This window comes from Suricata suricatta, chromosome 6, assembly GCF_006229205.1.
Source record: "Suricata suricatta isolate VVHF042 chromosome 6, meerkat_22Aug2017_6uvM2_HiC, whole genome shotgun sequence".
Taxonomy (NCBI): Eukaryota; Metazoa; Chordata; class Mammalia; order Carnivora; family Herpestidae; genus Suricata; species Suricata suricatta.
Genome location: NC_043705.1, coordinates 91,441,964 through 91,456,656, shown reverse-complemented (window position 1 = coordinate 91,456,656; position 14,693 = coordinate 91,441,964). Strand labels below are relative to the sequence as shown.

Below are 14,693 nucleotides of genomic sequence, written 5' to 3'. Positions count from 1 at the left end.
TGGCCCACAGTTGATGCATAAAAAGATAACCATACAGGTACGGAGTTGGGGATGTTATAAACGCTCACGTCATCATTCTAGGAGAGCAGTTGATGATCTCTGACAATTCGCGGTGTCATGCACTGAGAATCTCCAGTGAAACCAGCAGCGTACTGCCTGCTACTGCCCATCCACATCCTGGTATCAGGACCAGCATGCAAAGGTAAAGCGAGAGGTGGCAATGTCCCCGCTTATAGAGTACGTACTGAATAGCTGTCCTAGGTGCCTTGCATATGTTATTGTACATTTGATTCTCACAGCACCCCTGAGAGATAGGCCCTGGTTTGTGAATGGGAAGGCTGAGGTGAAGCCACCAGCCATCACCACACAGCTAGCAAACAGCAAAGCTGGAGTTCACACTTGCCCTCTGTGTAATTCCACAGCCTGAGTTTTCTCCATTGAATTAATACAAGTGAGTTTGAGGAGCTGGGCCTCCTTAGTATGTTGTCTTCATTTCTACGCTTCACCTGCAATGTCTGTACGTGTGCATATGTAGGATGCATGAGCCTGGGCTGGCTGGCTGGGGCAAGTCCGGCTGGCTGGCTGCACAGGGAATCCTCGGGCTCTCCTGTGGTAGGCCCATAGGTGGCACTCTGACACTGTGTGCTGGAGGCACAGCTACAGCCGAAAAACCACCAGGGAGCCCTGTTCCCCAGGGTGATTCTGCCCCTTGAGGTTGTCACTACACTTACAAGTCCCTCTGGGGACAGGAGACCAGCAGTGCCAGCTCCCTCCCACTCTGCCTGTACTAGGCATCTGTGTTAGATGGGCTTTGTGTGGTCTTGGAATGCTTGGCTTGCCCACTGCATATGGACGGGTGCCTTGGCCAGGGTAGAAGCTGGGAAGGTCCTGGGGAGAGGACTGAACCACAGCTTTGTTGACCACAGTGAGCCACAGCGAAGGGCTCGGCTCTCCAGGGGTAATGGGGAGGACTCTGGAATCATATAGCTCTTGGTCCCATCCCAACACTACTGCTTATGAGCTTTGGGGACACTGAGTCAAGCCTTTTCAACAATCTGAGGCCCAGTTCCCACATCTATAAATGGGAAGCAATGAGCCTTCCTCATAGGGGGTGTTTAAAAAGATGGATGGGACGTCAAGCAGACTGTTGGTCACATGGTCTATGCTCTGTGGATGGTAGGAGGGAGGCAGGAAGACTCTAGACAGTGTCGGGTGAGAAGAGAGGAGGAAAAGTTGCTCTGGAATTAGCCCGGATTTTTGGGGAAGACACCTAGGAGCACGAGGGTCTCCGTCCCCTTACTGGCTGACCTGAGCCTGTCAACAGTGTGTGGGGTTGGCAGCTCCCAGGCCTTTCAATCCCTCATCCCTGTGCCTTCTCAGACTGGAGCCCACTTTCAGCACTGGCCATCCTGAGGTGGAGGTAGGGAGGGGATGGAGAGGGTCTGGAAGTGCCCTTGAAGGGAAGCCAGGATAGGAAGTTCAAGGGATGCCTCTACCTGGAAGCATTTTAACTCTATGAGACTGAAGAAAATACAAATATTACATTTCCTCATCTCAGAGTGTCACTGCCAAGACTATAAGGGGCTCTCTGTGTTTTGCATGAGCGTGACACAACAGGGCAGCCGCCACCAGTAGAAGAGCAGTGTTACTGGCAATGCCACTCTGGAGTGACCTGTGAAATGCAGTCCTCCAGGCTGCCCTTGGAGAAGGGAGGGTCAACAGGGCACAGTGCCCTCCCTGGGCTGTGAATGGTGTGGGCAGGGCTTTCTTACCTTGTAGCCATAGGGGCAGGTGCAGTGGTATAGCTCCACGGGATCCTGGCTGCACGTCCCATTGTTCTTGCATGGGTCTGAGAGACAGGCATTGCACTTGGCCATGATATTGATGTCCACTGGCCCTGGACAGCAAAACAGGATGTTGGTAGTAGGTCACTGTCATCCCTCCTTCCCTTTCCCTCCTCTCTGGCCCCTTCCTCAGTCAGCTGCCAGCACCTCTCCATCTCTACACACAGAGGGCAGCTGGCCCTCCCCAGCCAGCACCATCCAGTCTAGCTAGAGTCCCATTAATGCAGCCATTGTCCAGTGAGGAAAAAATCACAGTGGGACATCATTCAGAAGCACTTCTGAGTCAAATCAATTACTGTAATTAGCCTGATCCGATTTTGGAGCTAATCTATAAACAATCCACCATAATTAGAAACCCCTTGTGTATCTTTTCATGTTCAGGGAGCTCTGGGCCCAGGCTCCATTTGGACCTCCCACTACTCTGCCCCTAAACACCCCTTCCCATGGAACAGTCTATGCTAGGCTAAGGAAGGCATGGTGCCTGGGCCAAAGACACACACAGGAAGTCCTTCTTGTGGAACCCTTGATTGGCAGGAGGAAGTAAGAAGTGGCCCCAAAAGACACAGCAGTGATGTTGACAGATGGCAAAACGTACTCAGGCACACTTTGGATCTATGACAGTTTTGACTGTGTCCTGTTCAATTCAACTGTAAAGCCTGGAGGGGTAGAGGTCATGGTCCTGGCATGGAGCTTTGGAGACTGAATTGAGACTGACCCCAGGAGAAGTGTGACCATTTGTGGGTGGGGTGAACAGAAAGGATGGCCTGATGGAGATTCTATACAAGCTGGCTTACCCCCGGGTCCCCATTAGAACAGGGACACTGTCTGTCCTGGTTTGCCAGGGACCGAAGGGATTCACAGGACACAGAACTTTCAGTGCAAAACCAGGCAGGTCCCAGCCAAACTGGGATGAATTGGTCACCTTACAGTGGAAGCAGCCAAGGTGCTTTTAAATATCTTCAACACGGCCAGGCTGTGCCCCACACTGATTCAATCAAAACTGGAGTGCTGGGCCAGGGAGCCAGTATAGCGCTCCGCAAGCGATTCCCAAATGTGCAGATAAGATTGAGAAACATTGTTTTAGACTGATCTGGGCCTCTTTAGCATCAATCAAGTGAGATGTCTTGGAAGCAGGGGGAGAAAATGAAAAATTAGCTTAAAATCAACAGAATGTCTTCCTGCTTTAAGCAGAAATGTGAGACACATGAATTTTATAGGGTAATCAAAGTATATATGTAAATCAAAATAAACGCAAGACTCTAAGAGATGAGCAAAGAACACTAACAGACAAATGTATGATACAAATGGAAAGTAAATTTTTGAAAAAAAAAATGCAGTTTCCCCAATAATCAAAGATAGACAAAATAGGAGGCCATAATTTAAAAAACCTATCTAATTAGCAAGGAGATGAAATAAAATAATGCAAAGGTCTGGTGAAAAGTGCACTCAAATGGTGCTTATTGGGAGTGCACAATGGTTTACAACCCTTTTTTTAGACACCAAATGACAGGCAATACATGTAAAGACTTTAAATACTTTGGGTCCGTAGTTTCTGTTGTCTGAATCTTATCTAAGGGTATAATTTTCCAAAGAGAAAGACCTCTATGCATCAGTGTTAAGAAAGCAATTGGAAATACCCAGTGAATACTAAAGGTTTAGGGCCAGCAAGTAGGTAAAGATGTTACGGTAGAATATTAAAGTCTGGTGGCCACAAGTGGGTCCCAGGGAATCATCCTAACTGTGGACTTGAGAAGTCTCTTAACCTCAGTAAGCCTCAGCTTTCTCATTCTTAGAAATAAGGGTAATACTGAAGTCTAACCCAGAGAGGGTTGGGAAACTGAACAAATTAATACTTGAAAAGTGACAATTAAATGAAATAACACACGCAAAAGTGCTTAACATGATGTCCAGCACAGAGAAACTCAGTAGCAGTTTGTTGTCAGTTAAAATCTCATGTACCTAAAGCTTGCTGTAGTAAAAATGGGAAAATGCTTAGGCTTTAATAATGTTGGGTGAAAAATATGCGGGCTAAAGGTTTTTCTCCATGCAAAATGATATAGAGAACGAAGTCAGAGAGGAGCATGTAGAGACGCCAGCAGAGGAACTTGGAGGAGATGACAGCATCTGAGTCTCTCTGCGCCCCTCGAGGAAGAGGCAGGGCAATGGTTTTAGAAGTCACGTCCATTGAGAGGCCCAGCTCTGGTGGGCTGTTGGAAACAGAGCAGACCCCTCGAGGGGCAGAGTCAGCATGTACCTTTGCACTGGAATCGGTGGGTGGGGGTGGTGAGCAGGAGTCTGTCCGCCATGGGCTCGGGGCTACTGCAGCGGGCGATGCCAGGCTCCTTGTACCCGGCCTTCACCCACTCTGACAGCCAGCGCAGACTGCAGTCACAGTGGAGTGGATTGGTTCCCAGAGCCCTAGGAGGCAGAGCAGGAAGTCAGAGCCTCAGTCCAGCTTGGCCCATGGGCTCCATTACCCCTAAGCACTCTGAAGAAGCAAAATTTTCAGACTCTGGCTAGACTGGGATTATCTGACAAGAGGACCAGTGGAGAAGGAATTTCCGCTGGGACAAAGGCAGTGACTCCAGACTGTGCTTCCAGTCCCTTCGGGTGTTTCTCCCCTGCCCAAGCCCCTCTTACCTCTCAGGTTTTGCTCTCACCTACCCTGGTAGAATTCAATCCTCAACTCAACTCAACCCCAATCCTAGCCCCTCTCAGATCTCTTCTGGACGCTTGGCCTTCTGATTATGTGGTTCCCTTGCCCTACTGAAGGGTCCATTGGAGGATGTACTCTTCAGAGAAGGCTTTGATACACAGCAACCTAGGGAGAAGCTTCAGGCCACAGAAAGGGTTCAGAGCACCCCACCCCTCATGTGCTGCTTTGACATATTATTTTGAGCTAAAGGTACTTGAGAAATGGCAGGTGTAGGAGGGGCTCTCTGACCTCCCTCTTTCTACCTAAAAGCAAGTCATAAAGTTTCCTGTGAGAAAGCCTCCCTGCACCAAGAAGAGAAGAATATTCTTATCACTAGAGACTGGGGATCAATGCCAAAAGGGAGCAGGCCAAACCAACCTGCTCCAATAGCCCTGACTTTCCAACAGTCCCCTCCATATACTTCCTAGTCACTGCTGCACAATCTGCTGCCCCAGCCCAAGGCCCCTTTTCTTGTCACATCCCCACAATTTATCATTCCTTGTATAAAAACGTATATAAGCTTTTGGGTCTGATGGCTTCTTTGAGTCTTCATTTTCCATTTGAAGACTACCACATGCACATAAAAACATCAAATACATTTGTGTCCCCTTCTCCTGTTGCTCTGTCTTATGTCAATTCTTAGACCAGCCACCTAATCTAAGGGGGTGGAAGCAAGTTTTTCCTCCAACTACACCACTCAGCTTAAAAATGCACAGGAGGGGGATGGCATGGGCTGGTGGAGACCTCTCTACAATGGTGTCCAGAAAGAAAATACAAGAACTTGTGCTTATTTTTAAACATCCTATCCTTAAGCATTTTTATTTTTTGAATGTTGTATGAGGTGTATACATAATATATTGGTATCACAGTATATGCATGCAATATGAAAATAATCTCTGTAGAGTTGTGTACAGACTCAGAAATGTTCCCAGCAGAGGTATGTGACACCTTACTTTTACAGACCTCAGTTTCCCCTGTGTATAACGGGGAGGAATCCCTGATGTAGAATGGTAGAAAATATGTGTTTTGGAGCCAAGGCAGACCTGAAGTCAGAACCAGGGCTCTGCTGCTTACTAGCTGTGCGACCCTCAGACCAGTTCTTTAGTTCTTCTTCACTGTATAAGAAGGGGATAAAAATGCTTTATTGCTATAAGAAGCAAATGAGATAATTCATCTAAAGTGTTTATCACACAGTAAGAGTTTTATGTTAGTTCTTCTTATTAAACATTTACATTGTTTACATAATTGATGATGCCTTCGAAGGCGTCTGAAGTGGAGACCACACAACGTGCACAATGTGGGCACATTTTCATGGAACACGCTCCATGCATGCGGAAAGAATGAATACTGAAATGTTAACAGTGACAGCATGGTCTCAGGCACTGTAATGGTACTGCGTTTTGAGTGGATCCACACCAGGCAGAAATACGGCTACTTACAGATGGGAAAGAGATGTCAGGTCACGGAAGGAGCCTTCGGGAACACTGGAAATGTCGTTGCCATGGAGGGTTCTGAAGCAGAAACACAGGTCAGAGGTTAACCCTCAGTAACAGTTCTGAATTCAGTACTCGTGGGGTCCAGGCCGGCCCAGATGCCCTTCAGTCGTGCTCAGAGCCCCAGTGCTCAGCGGGAGGTGCGTGCTCCTTCGAGGCAGGTATGTGAATGTTTCCATGGCCAGCTCAGCCGTGGGGATGTTGGGGGTGGAAGGTGTGGGAAAGAAGAGGATAGATTTTTGAATCTGACAGGCCTGGGATAGAATCAGAAACCAGCCCCTGTTAACTGTGGAACATTTGGTAAGTTAACTTTACTCTTCTGAGCCTCCATTTTTGCACCTGAAGCATGGAGAGAGGTATCTGCCTAATGGAGGCACTGGAGAGAGAGTGTGAAGAACTGGCTGAGATGGTATGTTTTAGAGCCAGGCTGCGTGAGTTCAAATCCTGACTCTGCCACTTACCAGCTATGTGACTGTGGCCAAAGTTATTTACCTGTCTGTGCCTCAGTTTCCTATTGTAAAATGGGAGTAAAAGTAAAAAGATTTGTTATGGAGGCTGTGGGTGCACTAATCCATATGAAGTTTGGCATTTTTTACATACTTGTGGGGAGCTGCAAAGATTCAGCTGCTTGGCCATTTACTAGCCGGTAATGTCACTCCCTGAGGGGAGTTGCAAAAAGAGGCAGGGGAGAGCCACTCCCTGCCAGGAGAAGCCAGAAAAACAAAGATCAATCGCCTACCGGCCGGGTGGTATCGGCCCTTCACGTGCTGTGCTAAAAACTTTAGTTTGTTTCCTTCTTTACCCTACCTTTGACCCTATTTCCTAGCAACCGACCTAGGTCAGCTGCCTTGTTCTCCCGCCTAAAAACCTTTATAAGAGACAGTGTTTTCTAAATAAAAGGAAGAGGCTTGATCAGATACCGTGTGTTGTGTCCTTATTCTCTGTGCTCCTCCTTCCTGCCCTTTCTCTTCCTCTTTCAGGATTAAGAACCCGCGAGGATTTTCCGCCCTGCTGGCCGGGGCAGGACACGACACATACTAAATGACCAACCATTATTAATATTTGTGAAAGGGTGTCGAAGAATGTCTGGCACAGGTCAATAAGTTAGTTCTCTTCATATTCACCTAGAGAGATTCTAGGAAAATTGAGAATGTCATCAGTCACAGCTCAGGCCCTGGGGAGGCTGCCTGGAGCCAGACACTCATCTTCATGGGGAAGGGTTTGCACTACACACATGTATGTACTTGGCACTTGTGTGTATCTGAGTGTATTTTCTGCCAGTGTGCCCAAGAGGCCAGGCAACCTGCTCTGTATTAATTATAGTGCTCTCCACCCTGCAGTGTAGGAGCCGGGAGCTATTCTCACTTGCAGAGTGGTGGCACAAACTGTCCTTCCAATAAATGCCTGGAGAATGCCATGAGAAAAATACCAAATGAACATTGCTCCCGTGCTCAAGTAACAATGCTGGTAAATCCTCAATTCATGGATTATACCCTCCTTTGAAGGATTAAGCCTCAACTGCATACAAAAAAAATCCCCACACCGATGACTCACTTTGAGTCTGGCCTGTGAAATGCTAGGTAGGTGAAATTCACAGACACTCAAAGCCTTCTTTAGTGACTACTGCGCACTGTCCCCTGTGCTGTGAAGGAGCCCTAGTAAAACAAAGGGGTGATTAGAGTTAACTGGGGAAGTGTAAACAGGATAATAACTAATGAATCTGCCCTTTTGTTTTCCTTTTGGCTGATGTTAGCCTGCCCTGGGTTTTGAGCTGAAATACAGACAGGAGCTTAATTACACTTAATACAGACTGTGCGCTGGAGCTAACACACAGGTGGATTTCTGAGACCCATGTTCAGGGGCCCTGGTTCAGTGGGTCTGGGGTGGAGCCAGCTCCCAGGTGATGCTGCTCGTGGTCCTCTGGACCACATTTAGCTAGCTGCTCCAGGCTGTCACCCTCATCACCTCACGCTCCTTGCCCTTTCCTCTCCCCAGGACAGCAGGAAGAAGGTGACCAGTCCTGTAGAGAGTGTTGAAGGTAGCTTCTCACCTGCCCGGGTAAGAAGGAGCTAGAAGCACTTCCTAACACTTAGCAGTATCATTTAGTCTTGAATGCATGTGGTTATTTATGAATCGCACCGGCTCCTGCCTGCTATTAGCTTGGATGACTTCATGGCTGCTTGCTGTTTGGCAAATGCACCAGGCACTGTTGTTAATCATTTCTCAATGAGGTCTGGGCCCCTGGAGAGGCACGAAGCCCTAATTTAAAAACACCAAATGACCCAAAGGCAGCTTTGGTGCTGTGACTCCTGTAAGTCACGCTCCCATTTATTATGAGCTGAGCCACTGAGATCTCCATAAACTGCAGAGTAACCAGGCTGTAAGTTACTGGGACGACGAAAGAAATCTGCCTACACTGCAGGTTCTCTCTCCTGGTTTGCCCCCAAGAAAGACTCCTGCGTGTCTAACCAGCATCCTAAAGGATGCCAGGGAAGTGGGACAAAGTTCCCTCTTGGGAAGCACTCCCTGCCCCTCCCCCACCGCTGCTTTTCCTCCCCTTTCTCCTTATACCTCATGGGGGCTGGTGATGGCAAAGCAATTCCAACTCAGAATGACCCATCTTCAAGCACCTGGGAATCCTTTTCCCTGCTGACTCTTAGTAGGTGTTAAGGCAAACTTGGGAATTTTGGGATGTGGATGAGAGCATCATTTAGAGCAACATGAAGGCAGAACTACCTATGTTAATTCTAGGTTGCTTGAACCTCGGTTCTCAGGATCCCCAGGTGCTCACAGAATGTGTATATGACACAGGTTATCCTCACCCCAGATGAAGGTTGGGGTGGGTAAAGCCTCTTCTGAGAGGGCTAGGTCACTCCTGAGGGCTAAGGGATCCTGGATCAGACTGGCTGGATATGAGCCATTGCCGGTTACGTGATTATATGATTCAATGGACTCAGTCTTTCTGTGCTTCAGTTTTCTCCTCTCTAAGGTGGAGTTCTCAGGATCCACTTGCAGTATATTTCTTTTTAGGGAAGTGGGTTGATTGGCATCAGTCTTTCTGTAACAGTTCCTCCCTTTTCCAAGGGAGGCTCACCCTTCCCCACCTCTCAGTCCAACTAGTCTGGCCTCATGGCCCAGGTCAGCCCAATCAGTCACTGAGGTTGTTTGAGGCTGAGTAGGTGACCTAAGTGGGCCAATGTGAGACATTTCTGGGGCTTTCTCTGGAACAGGACACAGTTTTGAGAAGCAGAAAGAGGAAGTCCCTGCATCCATCCCTAGAATGTAGTATCTACGACTGAATTTTTTAGTTATGGGCTTTGATCAATTCTCTTCATGCCTAAGGTGGTTTGAGTTGATTTTCCTGTCCCTTAGCCAGGATCGGATCTAATATACCACTTCATATGCTAGTTGTGAAGATTAAAAGACACAATGCAAGTGGCTCAGATGGTGTAGGGCTCCATGCAGGGCCTGCACTTGATGCACACTTCCTCATGTGAGCTGCAGCTGTGGCTAACGTTGCCATGACTCCTTCCCCTTAGGTTCTGGGATGTGTTTTAGGGCCAACCTCATAAAGCCTTCCCCACACACAGGGTGGAAGCCTGAAACTACACAGCCTATACATCTGTGACAGATTCCAGGACTAGAGAAGAGGTTTTGGCAGAGTGATCCTGTGCCTGTTGCCTTCCTGTCCAGGTCTCTTTCCATAGGATTCTTTTCTTTTTCTTTTATAGTTTATTGTCAAGTTGGTTTCCATGTAATACCCAGTGCTTATCCCCACAAGTGCCCTCCTCCATGCCCATCATCCCCTTTCCCTTCTCCCCCTCCCCGCTCAGCCCTCAGTTTGTTCTCAGTATTCCAGAGTCTCTCATGGTTTGCCTCCCTTCCTCTCCCCAACTATTTTCCCCCTTCCCCTCCCCCATGGTCCTCTGTTAAGTTTCTCCTGTTCCACTTATGAGTGAAAATATATGGTATCTGTCCTTCTCTGCCTGACATATTTCACTTAGCATGACACCCTCGAGTTCCATCCACTTTGCTATGAATGGCCAGATTTCATTCTTTCTCATTGCCATGTAGTGTTCCGTTGTATAGATAAACCACATCTTCTTGATCCATTCATTAGTAGGAGGACATTTAGGCTCCTTCCATGATTTGGCTATTGTTGACAGTGCTGCTATGAACACTGGGGTACATGCGCTCCTATGCGTCAGCGCTCCTGTATCCCTTGGGTACATCCCTAGCTGTGCTATTGCTGGGTTATAGGGAAGTTCTACGGATAATTTTTTGAGGAACCTCCACACTGTTTTCCAGAGTGGCTGCACCAGTTTACATTCCTACCAACACTGTAGGAGTCCATTCTTTTATTCTCATTAGAGGCCTCTCTGGGCCACGTCCTTCTAATCCTAAAAAGTCTGAAATGGGTGGCCATGAAAAGAGATAATGTCTGGCGGGGAAGGATGGAATGTAGTAGAAATAGCACTAGGCTAGGAGCTGGGGACTGGGCTCCCGCTCTGCTTCTGCTCCCACCTTGTGGCATGTCTGCAGCACGGCTTCCGGCTCCCGGCTCCAGAAGCCACACCCCAGCCACAGCTGTGGCTTCTTGTGGTCTCAGTGCACATGCCCTTCCTGACTTCAAGGACGTTGTCTAGGGAATTTATATTCTCCCTGCCTAGAATATTCTCCACTCCCATCACACTATGTAACTTCCCCTTGGCTGCTCAGTCTCAGCCTTGGGGGTAAAAGTTCAGGTCAGTGATTCTGAGAGCTAAGAGTCTTGGGTTCAAATCCCAGCTTTACCTGTAGTGGTTATGTCACTTTGGCAAAGTGACTCAGCCTCTGTTTCCTCATCTGGAGGATAGGCATAATAGTGGTACGTACTTTTCCTAGATATGAAAAGTGGATATGATATGATAATGTAACTGAAGTATGTAGCCCAGTACGTAGTACATGGCCTAGGTTTAATATATGTCAGTGCTGATTACCATCTTTCTCTCAGAAAGCCTTTTGGAGGGCCACACTGAGTCCCATGGCTCTCTCACAGGTATGGCCAGGTGTGGGAGTAGCTCATATACTTGCCTGTTTCCTCTTCTAGACTGTGAGTCTCTGAGGACAGAACCTGCTTCAGTACTTTCCTCTCTAGTGTTTAGCACTGCATTGAACACATCATAGGCATTTAGAAAATAAGTGAATGTGGGCAAGTCACTAAACCTTTTTGAGCATGCCTCCTTATCTTATAAATGTGAGGTTTGGATGGCATAATTTCTAACACTCACTTCCCATTTCTAAAACTCACAATTCTATTTTTCCGTAGCACCAAAGGGCCAAATCGGGACCAGTGTTTGGAGGTCATAAGGAATCACCTTTTGGCTCACAAGAACTCCCTAATATTCAACAGCTGGTCGGAAATGGAGTGGAGTTATCTGGGAAGAGAGCAACCTCCTGGTCTCTAAAAGTAATCAGGCAAAGGGCAATGGAGTCCTTTTCAGGGATGCTGTGGGGAGGATCCGTTCAGTCAGTGGGGCAGGGATGAACAGCCCCATGTGCATGAATAGCAAGCACAATCTTACTTCAGGGACAAGGGGCTAAAAATACTGAGAATGATGAATGATAATCTTACTCTGTCCCTCATGAGCACACGCTGAAGTAGCCCGCCCACAGCTAACTGATTCCAGGTGGCCCTCCTGTGGCTGGGGCTGGGGAGTGACAGTTGGGACCACACAGGCACAAGGCATGTGGCTTGGTGTGGGGCAAAGACCAGGAAACACACAGATCCCTGAAAAGAAGAACTAGAATGTCCAGGAGAATGTTCCCTTCTATCTACTTTTAGATTAGGGGCAAACTGGGAAATCTCACATACTTTCACCCAATGTTTTGTGCTCAAGGATCCCTGACAACCCTCCTGCCTCGGAAGTGTGTTCATACACATTCACCCACTGACGCTCACTCACACTATTAAATGTCAGGTCTTTCTGGAATACTTTTTGGCCCTTGGCTAAACCTGATACTCATTCTCTTCCCACATCCCAAACTGCCAGCATCCCTGACCTCTAGTCATTTCTGAAATTTTCTCTAAAATAATAAAACCATTTTGAATTGAGAAAAGAATACACAAATGCTCAAATGCAGTTAAAGATACGTTCAAATTCAAAAAAACCTACCTTTGCCCCCCATCCCCTAAATTGTGGCTATCCCCTATATTTTTTCATCTTTAACTTTGCCTTCTTTTATTACATAAATAACTTCACATTAGTAGTTAGTGAACAATGATTTTTTAAAAAAATTTTTATGTTCCTTTAGAACTTCAGAATTATAAATTTATGCAAGTTATAATTATAACGTAAAAAAATTAGGTTTACTTTTCCACAAAAGGCTGTGTGGTCAACACTTGCCCACACAGCTACCTAGTTTTTGTCTTTACCTCTTTTCATAATTGCCCTTCATTGACTGGCTGCAGTATATTTTTCCTTAAGCATTTCCCCACTGTGGCACTTGTAGGAAAAATTTAAAATGGAGGTTAAAAATAACAGAGCAACCAATATTTTAATGCAGAGAACCTTTCCCTCATATCAGATTATTCTTAGGCGTAAATTCCTAGATGTGCAATTACTGGGAGAAAGCATACAAATATCATAAAGAAACATAGTCCATAAACACTTTTAGTTTTCCTGAATTGGACTTTATGCTAAAAATAGTTGCTCCCCACTGAGGTAGATGGTTGGAATGAGGGCCTCTAAGACCCTTTTTTTATCTCTGAGAGCCCACGATTCTAAAACGACGATGCTAAAAGCCTACTAATTGTTAATTCTAGAAGCACAAGCACGTGGTGTGTGGGGGTGCACACCTGATGAACTAATGACAAGGGTCTGGAACAGGGCAGACAAGGTGCTTAAAAGCAGAAAGCCTGGTGGTGGTCATGCCACCACCATGCGAGACCAGACAAATGGACAGGCGAGCATTCTCCATCTTCCTCCCCTTCTCACACTGAGCTGCCCGACCAGAACCGCTATAACCATAAACATACACACACGGGTTCCAGGAAAATTGCCAGGCCCAGCCCCTGGGAGCAAACCACGCATAGAACCGGAAGACCAGGATGGGAGACGAGAGGTTAGGGCTGAGGGGGAACGGTGGGAAGTGGGAGGGGGGAGCAGGTCCAGCCTCAGTCCCAGCCAATGAGACAAGCCCGTCGCCTGTTGTGGTCAACTGGAAACAGGGAAATGGTTCTGCTGATGTTTCCATTCTCAAACTCCCAAGAGAAGGTGGATAATAAATAAGTGACAATAACAGATTGCACACTGTCAGTGCGGGCACTTCTTTGCCCCCAGAGAATTGATTTTTAATAACAGCGCAGATGACATGTGGCGGGAGTTGTCGCTGACACCAGTGTTTTGTGGGCTTCAATAAATCACATCAGTCTGGTGGCTGTGGAATGGACAGGCTCAGTGGGCTCTGTTTGCTGGTTGATACTCGGTCCTGAGTAAGGTCCCAGGGCTCTGAGTCAGGAGGCTGCATTCTGCAACCTCCTGACTGCTGGATTTTGGGCCAGTTACAAGCCATACCTCAGTTTTTCCATCTTTAAAATGGGCATAATCCCCTCAATCTTATAGCACTGTTGCAAAGGGTTATATGAGGCAATGGCCATGAAAAGTGGCATTTATGTTCTCACGGGGAATATCATTCAAAGGATCGTCCTTTCCTGACAAAATGTGCAAGATGAGAAGCACAAAAGTCAGGTGACAACAGGGCCAAGGGCTGGGGATGGCAGTGAGGGGCCATTCCTGCTCTGGGAGGGCAAGAACAAATCACAGTAACAACAAATGAATATTTGTTTATCACGCTGCTTACTGTGGGCCAGAGCTACGCTAAATGCTTTATGTATAGCATCTCATTTAATCATCATAAAATCCTGTGAGGTAAGTACCATCTGGATTTTATTGAAGACACACAGCTAGGGAGGTGCAGAGCCATGAAAAGCAGGTAGACTTCATGGTCATCTTGCCTTTGCTTGGGGGCTCATCTGCCTCAGTGGGCTGTCCTCTACCCTGTTTAGGACAGGGTAAGGCAAGTATCATAAGGTGACAAGTTGTGAAGGCTGCAGACTACATAGTCTGATCTAAAGGGGCTGCTCAGCCATGCATGAATGTAGACGGGAGCCCTGGAATGGCCAGGTCTCTCCATTTTCCAAGAAAGAATAGAAATTAGGATTTGTATGAGAAGCCTCCTGATATTTAACTGTTGGCAACTTATTAAAACTTTTTTTTTTTTAATTTAAGAGAGACAGCAGGAGTGGGGGCGGGCAGAGAGGGAGAGGGAGAATGAGAGAGAGAGAATTTCAAACAGGCTTTAAGCTCAGCACAGAACCTGAGAAGCAGGGCTTGATCCCACAACCCTGGATTACAACCTGACCTGAAATCAAGAGCTGGATGCTCAACTCACAGAGCCACCCAGGTGCCCCCAAACTCTGTTTGTTTGAAAAGATACTCTGTGAGCCGCTAACTCTACCACTGTTAACTAATAGCTGCCTGTGAGCTGAGCCAGGTCTCTGGGCTTCTGGTTTGTGACCCCTGAGAGATGCATTTGGTTTCCTTGCAGAGCTTCATAGTGTTTACCCTGCCCCTTTAAAGCCAGAAGGACCAACAGTGGAATGATCACCACGATGGTGGC

General features: G+C 47.2%; 1 protein-coding gene across 1 annotated transcript in view; it reads right to left on the bottom strand.

The window, feature by feature from the left end:
• Positions 1-14,693, bottom strand: part of SLIT3 (slit guidance ligand 3) — a 593,860-nt gene that overhangs the window by 37,221 nt on the left and 541,946 nt on the right. The window contains exons 23-27 of the mRNA XM_029941248.1: positions 10,827-10,912; positions 8,855-8,938; positions 5,979-6,081; positions 4,099-4,262; positions 1,773-1,897 (exon numbers count right to left, since the gene is read on the bottom strand). Coding sequence (XP_029797108.1) covers positions 1,773-1,897; positions 4,099-4,262; positions 5,979-6,081; positions 8,855-8,938; positions 10,827-10,912 — 562 coding nt within the window. The remainder of the gene's footprint in view (positions 1-1,772; positions 1,898-4,098; positions 4,263-5,978; positions 6,082-8,854; positions 8,939-10,826; positions 10,913-14,693) is intronic.